Source organism: Aspergillus campestris, assembly GCF_002847485.1.
Source record: "Aspergillus campestris IBT 28561 chromosome Unknown P168scaffold_9, whole genome shotgun sequence".
Taxonomy (NCBI): domain Eukaryota; kingdom Fungi; phylum Ascomycota; class Eurotiomycetes; order Eurotiales; family Aspergillaceae; genus Aspergillus; species Aspergillus campestris.
In genome coordinates, this window is record NW_020194344.1 from 1,345,101 (window position 1) to 1,365,641 (window position 20,541).

At 50.6% G+C, this 20,541-nt stretch overlaps 6 protein-coding genes across 6 annotated transcripts; 3 read left to right on the forward strand and 3 right to left on the reverse strand.

Moving 5' to 3' along the window:
- On the reverse strand, positions 1–1,629 carry P168DRAFT_306047 (SDR family oxidoreductase). Its single transcript, XM_024838985.1, has 5 exons — positions 1,327–1,629; positions 1,216–1,267; positions 1,019–1,151; positions 659–949; positions 1–600 (listed from the first exon to the last, which is right to left on the reverse strand). The coding sequence occupies exons 1-5, from the start codon at positions 1,346–1,348 to the stop codon at positions 94–96; spliced, it is 1,005 nt and encodes a 334-aa protein (XP_024691409.1). The 5' UTR covers positions 1,349–1,629; the 3' UTR covers positions 1–93.
- A 920-nt stretch (positions 1,630–2,549) lies between these two features.
- tor (putative TOR pathway phosphatidylinositol 3-kinase TorA) lies at positions 2,550–10,246 on the forward strand. The gene is made up of 4 exons (XM_024841389.1): positions 2,550–2,802; positions 2,871–3,771; positions 3,879–9,564; positions 9,627–10,246. The coding sequence occupies exons 1-4, from the start codon at positions 2,676–2,678 to the stop codon at positions 10,014–10,016; spliced, it is 7,104 nt and encodes a 2,367-aa protein (XP_024691410.1). The 5' UTR covers positions 2,550–2,675; the 3' UTR covers positions 10,017–10,246.
- Positions 10,247–10,459: 213 nt separating this feature from the next.
- On the forward strand, positions 10,460–12,536 carry P168DRAFT_256521 (uncharacterized protein). Its single transcript, XM_024834521.1, has 4 exons — positions 10,460–10,833; positions 10,908–11,337; positions 11,394–11,530; positions 11,604–12,536. Exons 1-4 carry the CDS (start codon positions 10,544–10,546, stop codon positions 12,334–12,336), a joined length of 1,590 nt encoding a protein of 529 aa, XP_024691411.1. The 5' UTR covers positions 10,460–10,543; the 3' UTR covers positions 12,337–12,536.
- A 1,185-nt stretch (positions 12,537–13,721) lies between these two features.
- P168DRAFT_291940 (inositol oxygenase) lies at positions 13,722–15,156 on the reverse strand. The gene has a single exon (XM_024837498.1). The coding sequence runs from the start codon at positions 14,913–14,915 to the stop codon at positions 13,962–13,964; it is 954 nt and encodes a 317-aa protein (XP_024691412.1). The 5' UTR covers positions 14,916–15,156; the 3' UTR covers positions 13,722–13,961.
- A 314-nt stretch (positions 15,157–15,470) lies between these two features.
- P168DRAFT_192021 (uncharacterized protein) lies at positions 15,471–17,642 on the forward strand. Its single transcript, XM_024833028.1, has 2 exons — positions 15,471–16,168; positions 16,253–17,642. Exons 1-2 carry the CDS (start codon positions 15,710–15,712, stop codon positions 17,360–17,362), a joined length of 1,569 nt encoding a protein of 522 aa, XP_024691413.1. The 5' UTR covers positions 15,471–15,709; the 3' UTR covers positions 17,363–17,642.
- P168DRAFT_283563 (uncharacterized protein) lies at positions 17,602–19,298 on the reverse strand (the record flags this gene model as incomplete). The annotated part of the gene is made up of 6 exons (XM_024836060.1): positions 17,602–17,645; positions 17,736–17,876; positions 17,943–18,419; positions 18,493–18,513; positions 18,580–18,958; positions 19,047–19,298. The coding sequence occupies 6 exons, from the start codon at positions 19,296–19,298 to the stop codon at positions 17,602–17,604; spliced, it is 1,314 nt and encodes a 437-aa protein (XP_024691414.1).
- Between the last annotated feature and the right edge of the window lie 1,243 nt (positions 19,299–20,541).

Here is a 20,541-nt window from a genome sequence, read left to right on the forward strand (position 1 = left end):
GATAATGATGTATATCAGATTTCGTGAGACTATCTATAGTTCTAATACTGGCTGGAATACCGCAGAAAAATATGGCAACGTCTTGCATCACCATTATGCGCCCACAGCCAGCAATGACTTGACGGTCTCCTCCACCGATTCCTTCAGAGTATGATACTTGATGCCCAACACCTCGATGGACTTGCTGTTGTCATACCCGTAGACATCAGCTGGCATATCACTGGGTGAGTCCGGCGGAGGGAGTCTGTCAGCCAGGGCCGGGAATGATTCTCGAATGATATCGGCAATGTCTTTGGTGGAGTACAGGCCAGCGGTCAAAAAGAACCGCTGTCCACCCGCTGCATCGACCTCGATGGCTCTCACGTGCGCCAGAGCAACGTCGTGTACGTCGACCCACAGATATGTGGCAGTCGGGGGCAACTTGTCCTTGTATTCGCCTCGGATGAATCCAGCGATCCGCATATTGGATGTGTTGATGGAGTCGAGGGAGTTCAAGTAGTGCACGACCGGACCCAGGACAAGCGGTGGGTTGATGGTCGCAATGTCGAAGTTTGGCTTCTCCTTCTCAACGAAGTCCCACGCCGCTTTCTCTGCGAATGTCTTGTCGACGTACAGTGTCAGTACGATGAATCGCCCAATCGGGATAGGACCCACCTACCTTGCTGGCTCTGTAGGTTTGGGAGCGATCCATAGCATCTTCCCACGTTACGGGGTTCCAGTTCTTTTCGCTGTACACCTTGGGATGCTCCTTAGGGTTGGTGATCGCCGCAAAAGACGACGTGACCACGACCCGCTTCACCGTCGGTGCATATGCTTTGACTGCCTTCAGAACACCCGTCGTGCCCTTGATCGCAGGATCTAGGAAATCCTTCACGGGGTCTTGTACGTTGTAATGGAACGGCGAAGCTGTATGGAGGACGTAATCGAACGGTGGGTTGGATTTGACGGCCTTCCAGGAAAACAGTTAGGTTTTTGCAACAGAATAGAGAGGATAACGGCAAGGCGATTCCCAACTCACGTCATCGAATGCCCCGTCGGCCGCGACATCTTTGACGACGACGTAGGAGAGCTTCTCCTTGGGCGTGTTGGGATGGGCATCGAGGATTCTCTGGCCCTTCTCGTCGGAGCGGACCGTCACAACTGTATCGAATCTGGATCAATTACAGTCAGCTTCGTCACAGTGAGAATAGAATAATAACTGCATTGCGAACTCACCCGCGTGCCAACAAAATATCAATGATGTGGGCGGCAATGAAGCCACTACCACCTGAACCAGACAGTCAGCCTGCTAGTTCGGTTTCGCCGCCAACGAAAGGGACACCTTACCAGTCAGGAGGACTTTAACCATGCTTATGATGAAAAATGAATGGTCAAATATTTATACCGCTCAATTCTAGTTCCTGCAGAAACGACGTGCTGTGACAGGAACCCGAGGCGCTTTTGCTTCCTATATGTACTTGCGTATGGGCGCACCCGCATTATACCCCTCCTTGTCCGAACTCCAAATTTCCCCACCCAGGTGGACCATGAAGGTTATCGGGCGGATGTGATAGGGTATCCTCTCCATGAGGATTACAAATGGCGACGTTTTGCGTCAACAGGGCATGGGATTAGCAAGCATTGGAGACGTCAATAGTTTGGTGTAGAATTGCAGTGTAGAAAAGTACTATAATGCGGGGTCCTTATGGGTGGTCCTCGTCATATACTGTATGCATCGGTAGATGAACCTGGTAGCCTTCAAGGATCGTTGTTATACATTGTATTCGATACCATACCAGAAGTTCAGTACCTATATTATAGTAGCTATTCTCCTCAGAAATGGCTAGAGATCTCATGATAGTAACAAGGAACAAAAGTAAATGTCCTCTGTAGTGGACCCTTGTAAACTACTCCGTAGATGCGTCCCAATCCGGAGATTATCACTTGGAGAATTGAGGTAAGTCTTGTGAGCAATCAATTAAATCATCCTTGAATCGATTAAAAAGGCCTTACGGATCTTCAAGTTGTTTGCACCTTGACCATATGCCAATTACACCAACAAAGGACTTTGGTACACCATGTAGCATGAAGTGTGAGACACTTTCCCACGTACATGTGTACAGCTATGAGTCGTGTGATAGTGTTTGCAATCTGTGTCCCCAACTGACGGGTGGCTTTGTTATACGTTGGATATCGTTGCAGCCTGGATCAAGAGGAAATAGTAAATAGATCCTTGCATTCATTGACCGCTGGAAACAGTCAGACAATGGAGGGCAGCGAAGTCTCGTTTGTCTATGAAACCCCGGCAGTTGATTTTAGAATTGTCTTTCGGGATTGACCGTGTGTTGTCTCGAGACTTTCATGATCTGTCTATCCGTCTAAGAAAGAATGAGTGGGTAGAATCATCAGCAAGGGTGAGAGATGAAGCAATCGAAAACCGATCGAGGATTCTCTTGATGTTCAAGTGGGATGCCCCAGGCAGAAAGTAGGTGCCTGGTCCGTGCATGCTTCCCGCAAGGCTCAACGACCCGAACAACCTCCATCTCCACCTCCCACATCGCTCAAGCTCACGCCCGCTCCTCATCCCCCCTCCACTCACTTCCCTGGAATCCCTTCCGTTCCATGTTCCCTCGGTGCCATAGTGCATACCCTAGAGGTTGACTTCAAATGTCCACCCTGGGGTGTGGTTCGCAATTATGGCGCAAACAAGCCCCCTGACAGATTTCACCCAGAGGCTCTTTCAAGACTTGAAGTCCAAGAACGAGGAGACCCGGGTGAGAGGTGCTTACGAGCTTTACGATAACGTTCTCGCTGTATCGCGAGGTATATATATCATCTGGATCTTCAATTACCGCTCGGACTCGACTAACAGCTAGTGTGATGGATTCTAGATTTACCTCCGGAGAAGTTCACTGAATTCTATAATGCCGTCAGCCAACGGATCGCGCAGCTCGTCGTCACCGGCACCGACGCCAATGAAAGAATCGGTGGTTTATTAGCGCTGGATCGCCTGATCGATTTTGATGGAGTTGATGCCGCTCAGAAGACGACTCGGTTCGCTAGCTACCTCCGCAGCGCCCTCCGCAGCCCCGACTATGTCGTCTTGATTTACGCCGCCCGGTGCCTTGGCCATCTGGCGAAGCCGGGCGGCGCTCTCACGGCGGAGCTAGTTGAAAGCGAGATCCAATCAGCGCTGGAATGGCTGCAGTCCGAACGTCAAGAAAACAGACGTTTCGGCGCCGTGCTCGTGGTCCGAGAGCTCGCCAAAGGCTCCCCAACCCTTCTGTACGGCTTTGTCCCGCAAATCTTCGAGCTCATCTGGGTCGCTCTTCGCGATCCGAAGGTCATCATACGGGAAACCGCCGCAGAAGCCGTTAGCGAATGCTTTGAGATCATCGCCGCGAGAGATAACCAGGTCCGACAGTCGTGGTTTGCAAAGGTGCACGATGAGGCCATGAATGGTCTCAAGTCCACTAATGTGGACTGGATTCATGGTTCCCTTCTGGTTCTCAAAGAGCTTCTGCTGAAAGGTGCTATGTTCATGAACGAGCATTATAGAAACGCCTGCGAAATCGTCCTTCGCCTCAAGGATCATCGCGACCCCAAGATTCGCACCCAGGTCGTGTTGACGATACCGATCCTAGCTTCCTACGCCCCTGCCGACTTTACAGAAATATACCTCCATCGATTCATGATCTACCTACAAGCGCAACTTAAGAGGGATAAGGAACGGAACTCGGCATTCATAGCCATCGGCAAAATTGCGGACGCGGTCGGCGGCGCTATCGCGCAGTACCTCGATGGAATTATCATCTACATACGAGAGGGACTGGCCATGAAAGCGTAAGCTGGACATTTACCTCCCGTGGTTCTCTTCAATTGACTAACCACCACCTTAGACGAAGCCGAGCTACTGTGAACGAAGCACCGATGTTTGAGTGTATCAGCATGCTGTCTCTGGCTGTAGGGCAGACTCTTAGCAAGTACATGGAGTCATTACTCGACCCAATTTTTGCATGCGGTCTGAGCGAATCACTCACACAGGCGCTGGTTGATATGGCCCATTATATTCCGCCGATCAAACCTACGATTCAGGAGAAACTTCTAGACATGCTAAGTCTCATCCTTCACGGGACACCTTTCAGGCCCCTAGGGTGCCCCGAGAGTAGGCTGCCCCCAGTTCCCTCGTTCGCCAGGGACTTTGCACCCCAAGAGCTACAATCCGATGCCGAAATCGCGTTAGCCCTGCATACCCTAGGAAGCTTCGATTTCTCGGGTCACATTTTGAACGAGTTCGTGCGCGACGTCGCCATCAATTATGTCGACAGCGACAACCCGGAGATACGTAAAGCCTCCGCCCTTACTTGCTGCCAGCTGTTTGTGCACGACCCAATCATCAACCAGACCAGTAGTCATTCTATACAGGTTGTCAGCGAAGTCATTGACAGACTCTTGACCGTTGGCATCGGGGATGCGGATTCTGACATTCGCCGCACTGTCTTGTGGTCGTTGGATCGTAAATTCGACCGTCATCTTGCCCGACCGGAGAATATCCGCTGCTTGTTTCTTGCTGTCAATGACGAGGTGTTCTCTGTTCGCGAGGCTGCAATTTGCATAATCGGGCGCCTTTCGAGCGTCAATCCGGCCTATGTCTTCCCACCTCTACGAAAGTTGCTCGTCAATCTCCTGACTGGCCTCGGATTTGCCAACACTGCTCGGCAAAAGGAAGAGAGTGCCCAGCTGATCACTTTATTCGTGTCGAATGCGACAAAGCTCATTCGCTCATACGTCGATCCGATGGTCAGCACCCTGCTCCCCAAGGCGACCGACGCCAACCCAGGGGTTGCCTCGACTACCTTGAAGGCTGTCGGAGAACTGGCCAATGTTGGTGGAACTGAGATGAAGGTTTACCTGCCTCAGCTGATGCCGATTATTCTGGACTCGTTGCAAGACCTGTCGTCCCATGCTAAGCGGGAATCGGCCTTGCGCACGCTGGGACAGTTGGCCAGCAACTCCGGATACGTGATTGATCCGTACCTAGAATACCCCCATCTCCTTGCCGTCCTTATCAACATCATCAAAACGGAGCAAACCGGGTCTCTTCGCAAAGAGACGATCAAATTGCTGGGAATACTCGGTGCCCTTGACCCGTACAAGTACCAGCAGATCAGCGAGACGGCACCTGATATTCACCATATCAATGAAGTGCAAACGGTTTCGGATGTAGCTCTCATCATGCAAGGCCTAACGCCATCGAATGAGGAGTACTATCCAACTGTGGTCATCAATACGCTGATGCAGAACATACTACGCGAAAACTCGTTGGCCCAATACCATTCCGCGGTGATTGATGCCATTGTCACAATATTCAAGACGCTGGGTCTCAAATGTGTACCCTTTCTCGGGCAAATCATCCCAGGCTTCATATCGGTCATCAGGGGATCCCCACCCAGCCGTCTTGAATCCTACTTCAACCAAATGGCAATCTTGGTCAACATTGTGCGCCAGCATATCCGTGCCTTCCTTCCCGAGATAATTCAAGTCATCCAAGATTTCTGGGATGCATCCTACCAAGTGCAAGCCACAATCTTGTCGCTCGTTGAAGCAATTGCCAAGTCATTGGAGGGCGAATTCAAGAAATACATGGCTGGGCTGATTCCCCAGATGCTTGATACGCTTGATAAGGATAACACGCAACGCCGACAGCCCTCGGAAAGGATTCTCCACACTTTCTTGGTCTTTGGCTCCAGCGGAGAGGAATATATGCACCTTATTGTCCCAGCTATCGTGCGTCTCTTTGATCGATCCCAGAACCCGCCAAGCGTCCGAAAAATTGCGATCGAGAGCCTCACGAAACTCTCTCGTCAAGTGAATGTGTCAGATTTTGCATCATTGATGGTTCATTCTTTGTCTCGTGTTGTTGCAGGTAGTGATCGCACTCTGCGACAAGCTGCTTTGGACTGTATCTGTGCTTTAATCTTCCAGCTTGGTCAGGATTTCAGCCACTACATCCAGCTTCTGAGCAAGATTATGAAACAGCACCAGATCAACCATGCTACCTACCAGAGTCTGGTGGCAAAATTACAGAAGGGCGACCCGATTCCACAGGATCTGAACCCTGAGGAGAGCTACACCGCTCCATCAGATGACGCTAATTATGCGGAGATCGGCCAGAAGAAAATGGTCGTCAACCAGCAACACTTGAAGAATGCATGGGACGCTTCCCAGAAATCCACTAGGGAAGACTGGCAGGAGTGGATCCGGCGATTCAGCGTGGAGCTTCTCAAGGAATCCCCATCGCCGGCTTTGCGTGCTTGTGCTAGCTTGGCTGGTATCTACCAGCCACTTGCCAGGGATCTGTTCAATGCAGCTTTCGTCTCATGCTGGACGGAGCTATATGACCAGTACCAAGAGGAGCTTGTCCGCTCGATTGAGAAGGCTTTAACTTCGCCAAACATACCTCCAGAGATCCTTCAGGTTCTTCTCAATCTTGCAGAGTTCATGGAACACGATGACAAGGCTTTGCCGATTGACATCCGAACTCTAGGCAAGTATGCGGCAAAATGCCACGCCTTTGCCAAGGCTCTACATTATAAGGAGTTGGAATTCGAGCAGGATCAGAACTCTGGCGCAGTGGAGGCTCTGATCACAATCAACAACCAGCTTCAACAATCTGATGCTGCAATTGGTATCCTTCGAAAAGCTCAAGCATATCGGGATGTAGAGCTTAAGGAGACGTGGTTTGAGAAGCTACAACGCTGGGAGGAGGCTCTTGCTGCCTATAAGCGGCGCGAGAAGGTCGATCCAGACTCCTTTGGGGTCACAATGGGCAAAATGCGGTGTCTGCACGCCCTTGGCGAATGGAAGGTCCTGTCTGATCTTGCCCAAGAAAAATGGAATCAAGCATCACTGGAGCATCGGAGAGCCATTGCACCTCTGGCTGCAGCTGCAGCCTGGGGTAGAGGCCAGTGGGAGCTGATGGATTCTTACCTTGGTGTTATGAAAGAGCAGTCGCCTGATCGATCCTTTTTCGGTGCCATCCTTGCCATCTATAGAAACCAGTTTGACGAGGCGACAATGTACATCGAAAAGGCCAGGAAGGGGCTTGATACCGAACTTTCCGCGTTGCTTGGAGAATCATACAACCGTGCCTACAACGTTGTTGTCCGTGTCCAAATGCTTGCTGAGTTGGAAGAGATCATCACATACAAGCAGAACATCGGCGACCCTGAAAAACAGGATTCGATGCGCAAAACATGGAACAAGAGATTGCTTGGTTGCCAACAAAACGTCGAAGTGTGGCAGCGTATGCTCAAGGTCCGAGCACTCGTCACATCACCTCGCGAGAACCTTGACATGTGGATCAAATTCGCGAACTTGTGCCGCAAGTCCAGTCGAATGGGTCTTGCCGAGCGGTCGCTGGCGTCTTTGGAAACCGTTGTCTCCGACAGTAACGGCACACGGGCCATTGCTCCCCCTGAAGTCACATACGCCCGACTGAAGTTTAGCTGGGCCACCGGACGTCAGCCTGATGCCCTTCAGATGCTGAAGGAGTTTACTACGAACCTCACGGAAGACTTCGCGCGGTTCAATACCCTTATGATTTCTCAGAACGAACATAGTGGCATAAACGGCGTGAATGGTATCGCCGATGCTGGCCATGTAGATGTTATCGGGCTACGTGAGCGCATCGGAGATGTGGCCAAGTTCCGGAGGCTGCTTGCGAAGAGCTACCTCCGACAGGGCGAATGGCAAACTACGCTGCAGCGCGGCGATTGGAAGCCAGAGCATGTCCGAGAGGTCCTTAATGCATACTCTGCAGCGACCAAATACAACCGTGACTCCTATAAGGCCTGGCACTCTTGGGCACTTGCCAACTTTGAAGTCGTCACAACTATCGCTGGCCAGGCCAACCGAGACGGCGCGACAATGGCAATGGTCCCTGGCCACATTGTGACTGAGCATGTCATCCCCGCTATTCGTGGCTTCCTTCGATCCATCGGACTGTCCTCAACGTCATCTTTGCAAGATACATTGAGATTGCTTACCCTGTGGTTTACTCACGGTGGCGACCAAGAGGTCAATGCCGTTGTGACGGAAGGATTCACCGCGGTGAACATCGACACCTGGCTCGCAGTTACACCCCAGCTCATTGCACGCATCAACCAGCCAAATTTCAGGGTCCGGAGCGCCGTCCATCGGTTACTCGCGGAAGTTGGCCAAGTCCATCCCCAGGCTTTGGTGTACCCCCTGACGGTTGCAATGAAGTCCAACGTTACCCGGCGCTCGCAATCTGCCTCCAGTATCATGGACAATATGCGACAGCATAGCCCGCAGCTAGTCGAACAAGCCGATCTTGTCAGTCATGAGCTAATCAGGGTTGCCGTTTTGTGGCACGAGCTCTGGCATGAAGGCCTCGAAGAGGCGTCCCGACTTTATTTCGGTGACCACAACGTGGAAGGGATGTTCGCAGCACTTGCGCCACTGCACGAAATGTTAGACAAGGGCGCCGAAACATTGCGCGAGGTATCCTTCGCACAAGCATTTGGGCGAGATCTGGCGGAGGCAAAGCATTACTGCATGCTCTACCGCGAGACCGAGGAGATCGGCGATCTCAACCAAGCCTGGGATCTGTATTACACTGTTTTCCGAAAGATCAGCCGGCAGCTTCCACAGCTCTCCACTCTGGATTTGAAATATGTCTCGCCTAGACTGAAGGATTGCGTGGACCTGGCCCTTGCCGTTCCTGGAACTTACCAGACGGGCAGGCCGATCATCCGGATTATCAGCTTTGATCCTATCCTGCATGTCCTCCAGACCAAGAAGCGCCCCAGGAGAATGACGCTCAAGGGCAGCGACGGCAATTCGTACATGTATGCTCTGAAGGGACACGAAGATATCAGACAGGACGAGCGAGTGATGCAGCTGTTTGGCCTTGTCAATACTCTGCTGGACAACGACGGAGAAAGCTTCAAGCGCCACCTGTCTGTGCAACGATTCCCGGCCATCCCGCTGTCGCAGAGCTCTGGTCTCTTGGGATGGGTCTCTAACAGCGACACGTTGCATGCGCTGATCAAGGAATACCGAGAGAGTCGCCGTATCTTGCTGAACATTGAGCACCGCATAATGTTGCAAATGGCACCGGACTACGACAATCTCACGCTCATGCAAAAGGTGGAAGTTTTTGGGTATGCTATGGATAACACGACCGGGAAGGATCTATACCGGGTTTTGTGGCTCAAGAGTAAGAGTTCCGAGTCGTGGCTAGAGCGTCGGACGAACTACACCCGGTCTCTCGGTGTTATGTCCATGGTCGGCTATATCCTTGGTCTGGGCGATCGCCACCCGTCGAATCTTCTTCTCGACCGGATTACTGGCAGGGTTGTTCACATTGATTTCGGTGACTGCTTCGAAGTAGCGATGCACCGAGAGAAATACCCGGAGAGGGTGCCCTTCCGGTTGACCCGTATGTTGACCTTTGCGATGGAAGTCAGCAACATCGAGGGAAGCTACCGGATCACCTGTGAGGCTGTGATGCGCGTTCTGAGGGAGAACAAGGATTCTCTGATGGCGGTGTTGGAAGCAGTAAGTTTCTTCAAGCAAGTCGTTGCTTGCGTGGTCACGAGGCTAACATGATGTGTTCACAGTTCATCCACGACCCCTTAATCAACTGGCGCCTGGGGATCCGCGAGTCCCCGGACCGCATGCCCTTTAGCGCCGAGCGCCGACAGTCGGTTGTCTCCAATGTTAATACGGAACAAGGCGTGCAACCGAGCAACTTTTCGCGTCATCGCCGACCCTCCATTCTGGAAGGTGGTATCCTGGATGCCCAGGAAGGTGTCCCCAACGAAGCCCGTGAAGCGCAGAATGCGCGGGCGTTACAGGTTCTGGCGCGGGTCCGGGAGAAGCTCACTGGACGGGACTTCCGGCCCAGCGAAGAGCTCAATATCAGCGACCAGGTTGACAAGCTGCTGGCGCAGGCAACGAGTGTTGAGAACATATGTCAACACTGGATTGGATGGTGCAGCTTCTGGTGAACCTTTCCCTATTCTTTCTGTGTTTATTATCCCCCATGGTCTATTGATGATTCCTGGGGTGCTTTTACTACGATGGCGTACTTTGCGATATGATGGATTTTGCATGGCATGGAATGTCCTTTGATTGCTTTTAGTTGTTATTCTTCTGTAGAACTACCTACTCTGATCGACTCCTGTGTTTACCCTACCATTTGTTGGAGGGAAGGATGAACAATCGACAGACTTTTGTTCATGGCCAAATATTACCGACGATATCTATACCACTTTCAATCTTATCCACCAAATAATCTATATATTAGTTGATATGCAAGATGGATGGAGTAGAAACAAGTATATAAGAGGATCCACGTGGTGACGTGCACTAGCCGAGGTCACGGGCAAACCACCTTTCTCCACCCTTCGCGCCTTCTTTCCCGCTTCCTCTCTCTTCCTCACTCGTTTGATCTCAGCATGTGAGGTCATCTATTTCAACTTGGGAACTCATTTGTCACTCAGTCCCCAGATTTCTCCCGGGTTTACAGAACCCCATGGCTTCTGCGCCCCCGGCCGACGCCGACGTGCATCCGGCGGCACGCAACGCCCTCCGCATTTCCCTGAGCGCCAAGGAATACCGGTTGCTCTACGACCTTGCGACCCGACGAGCCCCAGCTATCCAGAGCAAGCTGCCCCCGCCGGCCAAGTTCGAGGCGATTGTCCGCTCCAAGAATAGACACAATGAAGCGGCCTTGCGTACCTCGCTCCGCGTCTTTGTTGTGTCCGGCGCTCTGTTCAAGCTGGTTGGGTTGATCCTCAGCCGGATTCGGGGCGACCAGTCCAAGTGAGTTCTGCCAGTCCGTGGCAGCGAATGAAGCCGTTAGAACGAGTAAGCTAATACTGGATTGGCGACTGCAGGAAGGGTCCGCGAACCTCCCTCATCCGCTCCCCGAATTTCCGCCTATCTCTTTCCCTATCCCTCGTCCTTCTCTTCCACCGATTGCTGCATCGTTTCTTTGTGCGACTACGCGCCAACCTCCGTACGGAGGAGGCTCAGCCTTTCCGCACTCGCAACCCTCGCGTGTCGAAGGCACTGACCTCGCGATATGCGCCTGTCGTCGGGGCCAGTGTTGCGGGATTTGCGCTGGGCATTGCGCCCCAGGAGCAGCTACGGTTGACGTTGGCTATCTACACGGGAACTCGGAGTTTGGAGTTCCTATTCAACGTGGGGGACGAGAAGGGATATCTGGATAATCGACCGTGGTGGTTTGGCAGCTGGCTGTTGATGCCCCTGTCGTGCGCGCAGCTGTTCCATGCTTTTGTTTTCGATCGGGAGACGACGCCGAATGTTGGTTGGATCCTTTTCTTTGGGTGTTTCGACGACATAGGCTAACGTGGATTCAGTGGCTTGGAAAAGTCATCTTCAGGCTGTCGCCGAGTTATATACCCGACCGTCCGGAATCGCTGCCTGCGGAGGTCTTCTGGCCCGAGAAGGAGGACATTGTGGATTCTTTGGCCACCGTTGCCAATCTCAAGTGGCCGTACGTTCTTTCTATGCTACCCCTGCAGACCGATTTCCAAGGAAGAGGGTATCCAAGGCTAACACTGGCTTAGAGCATTTGTGTCCCCTATTCTGCACCCTGCGAATCCGAATACCCTACCCGCAGCGGTCAAGTCCATCTCTCCCATCACTGGCCCGGCTCATCCATTGATCGACCGCCTTTCCTGCGCAGTGCTTCATCCCAGCAGCCCGAGCTGCGGAACCGCGTTCCTGCACCACATTCTCCTGTCCGTGCCCCGCGCGGCTCGCTTCCTTACTGGCGTGACCCTAGCGTTGTCTGTGCTCAAATTCAAGACATTCATGAGCAATCCCATCTTTGCCATCAATGGCGTGTCCAAGAGGATCATCACCCTGACCGCCATCCTTTCCGCCTCTGTTGGTTCCGCGTGGGGTAGTGTTTGTCTCTGGAACTCCATTCTGCCGCGCGCGACCCTGCCGACGAAACGGTTCTTCCTGAGCGGAGCGCTTGCCGGATTGCCATTCGCATTCCTGGGCAACAGCCGCAGTGTTGCCCTGTATTTCTTCCGCGCAGCGGTGGATTCCGCATGGAAGACAGGCGCCAAGCGCGGCCTGTGGAAGCCCGGTAAGGGCGGCGAATTGTGGGTTCTTGTGATCGCGTGGGCCATCATGGGCGCGATCCTTGAGGCGCGACCGTCAGCTGTTCAAGGCCGCGGGGTGAGAAAGGCCTTGACCTGGTTGAAGGGCGAGGGATACATGGACCCTGTTGATACGGCCGCGAAAAGGAAGGCGAAGAAGGCGGCGATGAAGGAAGCTGAAGCGGAGTGATTCAGACGGCATTCATTATGCAGATTTATAAGTCAAGTGAGGTTTCTTTGGCGTGTCTCTATTTTCTTTTTTTTCCTATTTCAGATTATTCCCAAACTTCTTTATCTGCTTCTTTTAGTGCAAATGTGGATGGAACACGGATCGATGAGGAGGAAGCTGTATTGAAGGATCGCATAAGTATTTGATAGCATGATATGTTGATTGTCTTTTTTTTTTTTTTTTTTTTTTCGCAATTGGCCAGCCATGTATATTCATCTGAGATCAATTCAAGCATCGTACTTAGCTAGAGTGGGGTGGGAAACTGGTCCAGAAGACCGGTATCCAGTTTCCGACAGAGATCGCGATATGCCGTAGTATGTACCGAGATATCAGACTGCCCCTCCCACCACTTTGCTTTTGTTTTGTTGATTTTGACTTTACTACTATTTTTATGTCTTTATTTCTTTGCGATGTGCATATAATTAGTTTCTCAAGCGGTATATACATAGACTTCAATATCAAACTGGCATGTGTTGGAGTATATCCATGTGTTGTGTGAAGAAGGGCTGGGTAATCACAAGCTTGAATGTCTTTAACATACAGAAGTGAGTGACTGTGTCTTGGGTAGTCAAGGATTGAAGACTAGTTAAGGATGAGACAGTTTCTGCATTCACATCCTTGAATAGTTTATTAGAGGTAGGAGGGGGATGTGATTTCAAGTCACCGTATCTCATAGACTTTTCTGATATGATAGGGATTTGATACTATTAAAAGGCTATTCAACAACAGGTATATATGATATACAGAAGAGACAACTATAGAATCATATGATTCTGTTATACTATCATGATTTAATAGTCAATTAATGAATAAATTATGTTTAATCTCATATACTAACTAATCCCGAGTTAGTGATCTCACCCACTGTATATCCTCTTAAGAATCATCCTAAAAAGCTATATACTACATATTATAATTAAACAATACTATTTTTTTTTTCTCCATACCCGATGACAACGGCAATAGAACTCTGCAGTATGCTGTACTCCCCACCAGCTGTACTTACTACTTGGTACTTACTGATAGATCAGCCCCGCATCTAGATCTTATGATCCGATTCTAGAACGAGAACGGGAACCTGATCCCGAACGTTCAGCCGGTCAGCTCGACTTCTCTGCGTACTGCAAGGGTATATACTACTATCACTGCAGTATGTGTGGTGGTATTACATATCCATGTCATACGGCTCGCTAATTAGATAGCTATATATAGATTGTTGTTGATGTCATGCATAGCGCTTTTACGGGTTTGTACTACTACTCAGCTGGAGGAGATTGTATTGTGCGGTCCCAATGCCGGGATTGTGTTTGATTTATTTGGTAGGAAGTAGAATCATTTGGTTCTAGATATTTGGATTCGTTAAGTCGTGATATTCGTGGAGTCGTGACAAATTGGAGGGGACATGAAGATGGGGTGACAGTGTACATAGGATAGAAAAAAAGAAAAAATAAAAACCAAGAAAACAAGAAAACAAAGAAGCCTCCACTGTTTTACAAGCCAAATTGCAGTGTCAAGCCCAAGGAAGATAAATCCAAGAAAGATCCATCCAAGAGAATTTCATCCAAGAGAGAAGTAGTAGTGAATGTTCACCACTTCAGCACCTTGGTCGGGAAGAACTCATCAATCAACTCCAGATAATAAGGCTTGAGCTCCTCCACGCTCGGCACCTCGTCGCTTTTGCTGTACAAGTCGTAAGGGTTAAAAGCCTGCACAGCTTTGAGCATCTTCTCGTCGTGATCGTCCATCAGCTCGCGGTAGGCCCCCTCCTTGTGCCAGGGGTAGAAGCTATGGTAGCGGATCATCGCGAGCGCCTCGTCCGGCAGGGTTGACTGGTTCTTCACAACGTGGTAGAGGTACTCGTCGTGGCCCCAGGAAATCATCACATTATCCAACCCGCATCCGGGGCTGTAGATACCAAATTTGGTATCATAGATTGGGTGCCCATAATCCTCGTTGTTTTTAAACGAGTCCCGTCCGTAGATAATTCTCTCGTCGTACGCGATACCAACAGGGAAAGTATCGCCCACAACGTCCCACTGTCCCTGCGCGTCGAAGAAGTAGAGAAGCTTGCCCAGGTCATGGATCAGCCCCGTCAGCTGCATCCAACGGGGTTTGCCATCGCGGCGGATGGCCTCAGCCGACTGAACGAGATGCTCAATCTGGGAGAGGCTGGTGTCGGGGTCGCTCTCGTCAATCAGAGTATTGAGCTTCTCGATCGCCTCCCATATAGTCATATGGGCGCGGACCTTCGAGCGAAAATCATTGCGCGCTTTGAGATTGTAAGCCACGGTCTGCTTCAAATGCTGCTCTCGATAAAAAGATTTCACGCGGTCGCAGGCGTTCTCGTACTGGCGGAACTGGGTTTTGTCTTTGTTTTTGTCGAATTCGGAGGCGTTGTATATGTCTTTTCCCTCTGGGTTCTTGTTCAGCGCTGCTTTGAAGACGTTGACATCGTCAATGGCGTCAGAGAGGTCTTCGAGAGCGTGGCCATCCCTTTTGGTGACGGGGACGGGTTCTGGGGAGATGGCGATGGGTGCCATTTTGTGTTTGATCTGTGAATGTATTCTTGTTGTTCGATGATATCAAAGATAGATAGATATCATATGGAATCAAGCGAGCAGGATATCAAAAATCAAGATAGGTAGAGAGATGTGTGAGAAGAGGAACAGTGGGGAGAAAATCAAGGTATATATACCCCTAAAAACAAGAGTTTAATCACTGATGTATATTAGTGAATGTTATACAGCACAGTGAGGAATTCCAGTGATAGGACTAATAGGGAGTACAGGCTTCACAGATCAATACCCGATGATATACATTGCCTTAGCGGTGGCACTTGATATATTAATTCCCTGCAGCCACTCGGATTCTGGCTTCCGTATCATCTCCACTGCAGAATGCACCATGATCTCAGGTATACAGATCTGGATCCAACCACGGATCGGCCTCGGGAGATGTGGAGATATGATGTCAGTCTCCATGATCATTGGCTATATTGAGGATTCTGGTTTCCGGGGTTCCTTTCACGTGGATGCGCTTTCTCTAGTCATGTGGGCGGAAGGAACCAGCAGTTTGGTTAGTTCTTCTAATTACAACAATCATGTCATATCTCCTTAGCAACTGTACCATTGTCTCTCTCCTTCATGCGTTTCTAGTGTTTTTCTGTGAGTCCGACATCTAGTTCTTTGGAATGGTCAGTAGGGGTTAGGCTTATTGCAGGTCCAATTGGAACCATTGAAACGGAAATGACCATTGGCTGTATCTCTGAGGCATCCAGACATCTCAGGGGTTCATCTCTTCATTGGCTTTTCTATTTCTCAATTTAACCAGCAAGATGTCGCCAGCACTGGACCACCTCCCCCGGGAGATACTACACATGACACTGGCTTATTTGGACATTGATTGCCGCTACTCAACCGAATTTGAACCGCCAGATGCCCACTTTCGCTATTCTCGGCAGAAGCTCGACCAGCCATCTTGGTACTCCTTAAGACTACAGCCGCTTCTCTCCCTTTGCCTGGTCTCCAAGCGCTTGTGCAGCGCCATTCAACCTATCTTATATAGTGAGTTTATGCTCGGGTATGGCGACTCGTGGCGCTCAGAGCTTTATACATGGGATGGCCGGCTTCTTTCATTCTTGCAAACAGTCGCTCGGCGCCGAGACTTGGCGGAGTTCGTGAAGAGAATTCATATACTGCCACATCTGCTCCAAGCTTCTCTCAAGGCCCTGGAAAAGGAGGAGAGAGACCGTCAAAGGTTGCTAAATGAAGGGAAGGCACGGGCTCGACCGAATGTGAGGGATCTGCTTCCGCCTGACTTTGATATTATCCCCTATCAAACCTATTGTGGCGTGTATACCCATTTTGACCCGCCACAGCCAGAATTGAGACAGTCCATATTGAAAGCGGAAGCTCGTGACACTCTCCGCGAGATTGCCGTTGCTTTGAGAATTAAAGAGCCCAAGAGACTGTCGGCGAAAGACTTAGTTACTCTTTTGATTGCGGCACTACCAAAGCTGGAACATTGCAGCCTTTTCATTGGTCCAGACTCAGACATGATTTCTGTTGACACTGCAACCCTATCGGCCGCTGGGATCTCACAACTGCCGCTGCGGACTATAAATCTTTCGGTGCTACGCACTGCTGAGAAATATTTTGATCTTGACTACAATGCCAGGGCTCTCCTCGATGTTTCTCCGTGCCTTGAAACGCTTAACCTCCATAAGTGCTATGGTACTCTCTATAAATACTATGGTACTCGGAAACGGGCCGCGTTACCTTTTTTGCCGAGACTTAAGCATGTTAGAATCACGTCCAGTCGCCTCAGCGAGCAAGGCCTCGAAAATATACTCAATTCTTGTGACAGTCTATGCAGCTTCACGTACGAGGCGGGTGGTCACTTGGGCGAGGACTGGTCAGAAGAAACATGGGACTGCAGCGATCATTTCCAGCTCCGCAATGCTGCAAGATATCTCAGCCGCCACCGCAAAACACTGAAATCAGTGCATATCGATCTCCGGCACCGGGGAGGGAACCCCGCCACCCCGAGCCCATTCAGCTTCCGAGAGCTTACTGCCCTGAAACACCTCTTTCTCAACCTGGACGAGTTCCACAGCAGGTTTTTCATGCATCGTTGGACGGACGACTCCCAGATCTTAGTCCAAATTCTCCCTTCCGGCGTTGACTCCCTACACCTTGCTGGGCGTATTGGCGAGGATATTCCGCGGCTGGAAAAGGCTCTGCTTGGTCTTGGCGAGGCTGCTCTTAAAGGGCAATTCCAGAACCTGAAGGAGGTGAGATGGGACGAGAATGCCAAGCTGCATGCGGAAGATGCTGTGAGGTCCCTGTTTGCTGACGCTGGGGTCGACTTTGCATACGACAGCTGGCCACTAACCAGGTTGTCGTTCTACCAGGGGGACTATACCCCACCAGGGAATTTTGAGCATCCATATTGGGCAATGCCGGACAGTGATTACTCTGATCTCTGATGGGAACTCTAATATTTAGTCATATCAATGACTCCGGATGCGATTTGCATTTGATGAGTAAACAGTATGGAGTCAATACCACTAATTTAGCGCACTGCAATTTCCACGCTGTCCTCGAACTAGACCATGGAAAGCTTCTTACTTGTGCCCTGCAAACATGTCAAAGTGCTGGTTTGCTAGAATTCCCGATTGGACTACAATAAAGGGGCTGTCTTGCAGCTATGTACTTGACAAGCTAATTAGGGAACAGTCCTCCTAGGCTCCTCTTTCCTGAGGTTTGAACCTGAACCATTGAACCGCATTGGTGTACATTGCTGGACAAAAGAAGGCTTTAGTCGATTCACGCTTTGCAGCAGGACAGGGCGTGACTTACCCATGGTATAAGCAGCAAATGTCTCTGCATCCCTGTCTCCCTGGGGATTTCCATCTGCATCTTTCCCTTGCTCCCCCTTGGCGATTGCGTCCATGCAATTAGGAGATGTCGCCACATCGCCGTCATCACACTTCACGTCGACTGTCACAGTATCAGCAAGCAGGTTCAAGGATCTCAAGGCACAAACTCAGGGTGGAACAAACATACTCAACGTTTTCAGACCACCCGCAAACGCCTCAGAATGCGTTGACTCGTGGATCATCGTCGCCGTCAAGAATCTCCCCAGCCACATCATCCCCCTACTGAACCCCTGATCGGCAGTGATATCCGGATCCGCCAAGAGCGTGCTTATTGCACCTTTCTGATGCTCACTCGGACTTCCACCGATCTTGACATGCAGGTCACGATAGTGGATACCCCGCGCTATGCGATCCTGGTCGACCGAAATCCACTGGTCGAACTCCGCCGGACAGAAGGTCATTGTCTCCTCGACGAGTCCATCGCGCGGGTGGCTTACGTACGCTTTGATTCCTTTTCTAGCAGGCACCTGACCGAACCGGGTTTGCGTTGGGCCCTGATTGAGTGGGCAGACGTCTCTCCGCGGGACCCAGACTTCCTTCCCGGTCAGTTCGGTCCCTTCTGTTTGCAGGAGCATGTAATATATGCTGCCTTGGTGTTCAAACCCTGCGAGTGTTGCGGTTAGCGTTTGCTTACTTCCTCCTATGAGAGAGATCTGGTCTGGAAAGGCTCCGCTTACAGTCTTGATAGTCGGGGTGAGCTGGTCAAAGTTAGCTTTTGAATTGGAACCGGGGGCCAGAAGATTCAGTGGAGATGGAAGACAAACATTCCGTGTATGTCAGGCCGTTACTGTCCCGAACGGATAGATAGGCCTCCTCATTGCAGTAAATACGAATATACGGGATTCCGCCACGTATCCACGGCACAGATCGCCCAGCCATATAATTGTCATACTGCTTCACCAGTGACTTGGCGAAGTCCCTTGTCCCCTTGATTTTCTTCAGCGCTGTCTTACTCTTGGCAAGCCCGTCCTCCGTCTTGCTAGACCATCTCAGCTTCGAAACGAACTGCGAGTAAGTGGCCCATGCATTGTGCTCGTCGAAGGTGCGCTTAGATTTCTCGTCCTTGGTCTGCTTGAGTCGGCCGGATCCGTCCTCGTCGTAGAGGCTGATTGCCAGCTCGAGGTGGTCCACCGCGTTACTGATCTGGTTGTAGGTGTTAATGTCAATTGGAATTCATATCGCTATAGCCATAGCCGGTGAGGTGAAAATGGAAGATCGGTGCGGTACATACAATCGTTCTGCCGTCTTCAATTGCCTGAGAGAGATACGGCGAAAAGTTTGTATCGCTGCAGCCGAAGAAGACCTCGCGCTTTTCGAGAACCGCGCGAGCGACTAGGGCATTGTCGACGGAGCCAGAGACGCTGGCATTGCCATTGTCCAGGGCTGAGCTGGTCGGGGCAGCATAGCTGACACCAGCTAACAGGAGCCCTGGCCACACGGAGAGGGAGAGCAACTTCATTGAAACAATCAGACAAGCGACCATGGATATTCAAGTCAAAAACCCTTCGAGATCTAGCTCCGGCACATCCTTTCTAATATGACATGACAACCAGACTCTAGCAGTAGCTTGCTTATTTCTCTTGGCTGGCCTGAAATGACCTCGCTTCGCTTCGCCTCGCGGCACTCGCCGGAACTTCCTGTTTCTGTGATGCTTTTGGGGCCGAATCAAAACTTTATCGAGAGCGGGCATCATAGCCGTGGAGGCTGTTGCCTTCTTGGGAAGTTGGTGCTGCAGCAGCTGAATCCTAGGGTTTGCTCGAAGCCACTACCGTACATACTAACTGTGATTTCTCCGGATAAAGTGCCTTGCTGTTTCTCAATTGGGCACTGGACAATGCTCAGCCCCCTACTGTGCCTGACAAACCGAAATAATGGACTTACCACTGGTTCAATAGGTTTCAAATACTGTAAAAGCCACCGACGGAAGGTGCTATCACTTGTGGGCTAGGACAGGGACGGGACTGGCCTGAGGTCGGTAAATCTAGTTCAATACGACAAACTGATGATTTGTAGATCAAAAACAATGGAGACAAAGACATTGCTTCGTGAAGTACTTGTTTTCATTGGTCATAAGAGGCTATGACCTTGATCGAACGTAAATCGAAATTTAGGCGGGGGCTCGCCTCGGCCTGCGATAATCCCTATCAAGACCAGGATGCATCAGACGAGGTGGGCGCAGTCAAGCATGTTTCATTGATATCAATCATACGCTGACATCCAACACTCGATAAACTCACGCTCATCCCTTCTTTTCTGGGTATAGTGGCGGGCCAATTAAGCACCAGTGCCGGACTAGCCAAGTCGCCTTAGGGCTAGTAAGGTTATCGAACCTGATCTGGATATTCCACCCCTGCACACTGCAAGGCGTATTCATGTATTCATCTCGTGTCTCGGAGTGTCTTCCCGATCAATTAATAGATGGGCATTTTAGGCATCTAGTATCCGGGTTCGATAAAGCTAGGGAATGTTGACCATTTGCCGTTTCGGGAAGTCTCCGGTATGCGGCATGCATCTGTAATTGGAATAGCGATTAGATTCTGTTTCACTTTAAGCATCTGTTCCTTCTGAATATGGGTCCATGTGGATCCCATGTCGCTGTCTATTGTTAGAGTTACGCCGGGGCAAAGGATCGTGCGTGCAAAAGTGATCTGTGGGTCTACAGTCCCTGATGATCCAGTGAGAGCCTGAGTGGGCGTCATTTATACTACCCTACCTTCATGAGTGAA

Bases quoted from the DNA above. Each gene is read 5' to 3' on its own strand.
- P168DRAFT_291940 (XM_024837498.1), bottom strand. From the start codon at position 14,915: ATGGCACCCATCGCCATCTCCCCAGAACCCGTCCCCGTCACCAAAAGG.
- P168DRAFT_306047 (XM_024838985.1), bottom strand. From the start codon at position 1,348: ATGGTTAAAGTCCTCCTGACTG. The intron at 1,152-1,215 runs GTGAGTTCGCAA...TAATTGATCCAG, and splicing joins GATATTTTGTTGGCACGCGG to ATTCGATACAGTTGTGACGG. The intron at 950-1,018 runs GTGAGTTGGGAA...TTTTCCTGGAAG, and splicing joins CCGACGGGGCATTCGATGAC to GCCGTCAAATCCAACCCACC.
- P168DRAFT_192021 (XM_024833028.1), top strand. From the start codon at position 15,710: ATGTCGCCAGCACTGGACCACCTCCCCCGGGAGATACTACACATGACA. The intron at 16,169-16,252 runs GTGAGGGATCTG...GACCCGCCACAG, and splicing joins AGGCACGGGCTCGACCGAAT to CCAGAATTGAGACAGTCCAT.
- P168DRAFT_256521 (XM_024834521.1), top strand. From the start codon at position 10,544: ATGGCTTCTGCGCCCCCGGCCGACGCCGACGTGCATCCGGCGGCACGC. The intron at 10,834-10,907 runs GTGAGTTCTGCC...TGGCGACTGCAG, and splicing joins ATTCGGGGCGACCAGTCCAA to GAAGGGTCCGCGAACCTCCC. The intron at 11,338-11,393 runs GTTGGTTGGATC...ACGTGGATTCAG, and splicing joins ATCGGGAGACGACGCCGAAT to TGGCTTGGAAAAGTCATCTT.
- tor (XM_024841389.1), top strand. From the start codon at position 2,676: ATGGCGCAAACAAGCCCCCTGACAGATTTCACCCAGAGGCTCTTTCAA. The intron at 2,803-2,870 runs GTATATATATCA...GATGGATTCTAG, and splicing joins CGTTCTCGCTGTATCGCGAG to ATTTACCTCCGGAGAAGTTC. The intron at 3,772-3,878 runs GTACCTCGATGG...CCACCACCTTAG, and splicing joins GTCGGCGGCGCTATCGCGCA to ACGAAGCCGAGCTACTGTGA.